At 30.2% G+C, this 2,988-nt stretch overlaps 1 protein-coding gene across 1 annotated transcript; it reads right to left on the bottom strand.

The window, feature by feature from the left end:
• Positions 1 to 406: 406 nt before the first annotated feature.
• On the bottom strand, positions 407 to 1,203 carry LOC140036119 (cytochrome P450 81Q32-like). The gene is made up of 2 exons (XM_072077401.1): positions 1,063 to 1,203; positions 407 to 601 (listed from the first exon to the last, which is right to left on the bottom strand). Exons 1-2 carry the CDS (start codon positions 1,201 to 1,203, stop codon positions 407 to 409), a joined length of 336 nt encoding a protein of 111 aa, XP_071933502.1.
• Between the last annotated feature and the right edge of the window lie 1,785 nt (positions 1,204 to 2,988).

Genomic DNA, 2,988 nt, shown 5'->3' with positions numbered 1-2,988 from the left:
TTCTCTGAAAATCCGGCTAAGAAAAGTTCTCTATCTTCTCTTATTAGTCGTTACCACTCCAACGCCTAAGAAGCCTTCTTTGCGGAAAACTGCCGTCCAAGTTTGCTTTCACAAAACCAGAAGATGGTTTTGTCCAGCAAGAATTTGACGGCTGTGGCTGTATAAAATTTGTTAAACAACTTGTTGGTCTTGAAACTGCATCGGGAAACTGATGTAGGAAATTCATAGAAAAAGATACCAAACTGAGGGGATCACAATATTCTTCATCAAAGACTGCTCCGTTGCGATTACTCCATAAGTTTCAGGCATTGACCGACAAAATTGTGTCTAGCGGAATGTTGTATCCTCCAATGTTACAATCCTCGGTAGACTCATGTGCTAATAACATTGGAGCTGCTGGATACAATCAAAAAGTTTCTAAGATGATGTTGTGAAGATAAAAGAGATTGGCTAAGCCATGTTCTTCGATTATTCGATCAGTTCCTACTTGAGTTTCCAGTTCAGCTCTAGCTTTCTCCAATACTTCAGGATTATTGAGAAAACGGGACAAGGCCCATTCCATTGTCAATGCTGAAGTGCCTGTCCCAGCGTTAAGCAGGGCCTACAATTAACAGCCAAAAGAGTAATCAATGTTTGTGACAATTAAATGGCAATTGCATTTCGAGATGTTTTTACTTAACCTAATTGGATATAATCATTTAAGGTAGCTATCCCAAGTTCCATTTAAAGCTAGTTGACTTTACGATATAAAAGCATTATTACAAATATTAGAAGCATATTAAGATAGAAACAAGAATTATTTTTCACTTTCGGTTTAGTAACACTACTATGATTTTTCTTGTCCTCAAATACGAACAAAAAAAGTATTGAAAATTGTGTTGTTTTTCTAGTTAATTTTTTCTTCTTGTTTATTTACTTTTTTGTTTTTAACTCTTCTGCTGTAAGTGCTATTAGGCTAAGGAATCATCTGGTTATACAATTTAAACATAAAAATTACTAACTAACTATAAGAAAAATTGGTAAAGATTAAATGAAATTAAAAAAAATAGAGCACTAAATCACCATTATGATACCCTTGATAATTTCGTTAGTGTAGTACTCTGGCTGGGATTGCTGCAAAGAAAGCATATGATCAATCATCGTGTTACTATCTTTGTTATGACCACGATGTTCATCGATTAATCCCTCCAAGAAAGCATCCATTTTAGCAGTAATCCTAGCCAAGTTGTTCTCATAGTTCTGGTAATCTTTTTTTTTTTGGCAATCCCCATACACGGAGTGGGATGTCATCCCCTTATTTTATTAAAGGAAAGTGGAAGAACATAGTTTTGGTAATCTATCCGCCTTAACAACGGCAAAAAATCTCCCGGGTTTGATGCACCAGCATATTTGAATGCCTCTTCGATCAGGTCCCTAAACAGCTTTGCTTCATGGTGCTCTTCATCTTCATCTAGGCCAAAATATCGTTTACTACAAACAATCCTCATAATAATATTGAACGAAAGTTCGGATGATTTAGACTTCAATTCAACCCTGGCAAAATTCTGGAGAGATTTCTTGGACAATTTGATAAGCAAGCGCCTGATTTCGTGCTTCCTGATGGACATTTATCCTCCAAGAAATATATTAGAACATTTATCTTCCTACAAGGTTTATTAAAATATTAATATATCTTCTTATAATTTGTTAGTTCATTTGTGGTACTACTAAATTCATGTACTTAAAGTACTATATTCACGTACTTATATTAACTAGTAATAACTCGTGCAAATATTTTTTCAATATATAAAACCTTTAATATATTAAATTTCTATGCAAAACTTTGATTATTGGCATAATATAAACTAAGAAACTATATAATGAGCAAACTTAAGTAATTGGTAATTGTATAAAATGTTTATTGTGTACAAAGTAATTAAAAGTTTATTGTATATTTTACAGTTATAAAAACTCTCTGTAGATTAAGTTGTTGGTATAATATTGACTAAGAAACCATATTATAAACAAAATAAACCAATTGCTAATTGTAGAAAATGTTTATTATATACAAAGTAATTAAAAGTTTATTAAACTCTGAAGATGGAAGATTGTCGTATTTAAACTAAGTTATTGCTTATTTTACTTTAATTGTGATAGTAAGAAGAGAAAATTTTCTGTATTGTGTCAAACCAGTGTATACAACAAAACTTGAGCAAAATACATACTAAAACATTACGATTTGGATACAACAAATTTTTATCAATTTCAATAATTCTATACATTTTCTGTTATATTTTTATAGTTATCAATAATTTTTTGAAGTTTTCTTAGCCAATATGACATAATATAGTGAATTTAATCATCAATTTAACCTTTTGTCTTTTCATTGCCTGTTTATAACCTTTTGTCTTCTTATTAATCTTGATTTTCTTCTAAACCAATATGTATATAAAACATACTTAGTTTTAATTTTAACTCATAAAAATATAATAATTGGAAATAATTTTAACACATACAATAATTAGAGATGAACAATATTATTGGTGAATATAGATGTAAACGGGCAGTTTTTAATTTTAATTACCAGCATTTTTTAGATGTAATTTATTGAAACTTTTCATTTTTCTTATTAGTGTCATGGTTGAAATGCAATAACTTTAATTAAAAGACATAAGGGTAATTTAGGCATAACAAAAACTAAGATCAAAATATGCTTACACTTATACTCTCTATTGCCAAGACTCAATATACTTTTATATAGTAATGATATTAGTGCATATACTTTTGGTCTTATAACACCAATAAATAGAAGACTACAAGCCTCATTTGTAACCATCGGAAATACAAGTGAATGACTGATATAGTCCTACTATTTCTTTGTCTCTATTTTAATCCCTTTATTCTTCACTCTTCTTAGTTTGTATTATTAGTTTTACAACGTAAATCTATTTTTAACTCATCTAAGTTGTGAAGTTTGACCCCCTGGTGATCAAAAAAAAAAAAAAAAAA

This window comes from Coffea arabica, chromosome 2e (assembly GCF_036785885.1).
Source record: "Coffea arabica cultivar ET-39 chromosome 2e, Coffea Arabica ET-39 HiFi, whole genome shotgun sequence".
NCBI classification, from domain to species: Eukaryota; Viridiplantae; Streptophyta; class Magnoliopsida; order Gentianales; family Rubiaceae; genus Coffea; species Coffea arabica.
The sequence above is the reverse complement of the archived record's forward strand: the minus strand, read 5'-3'. Positions and strand labels throughout refer to the sequence as shown.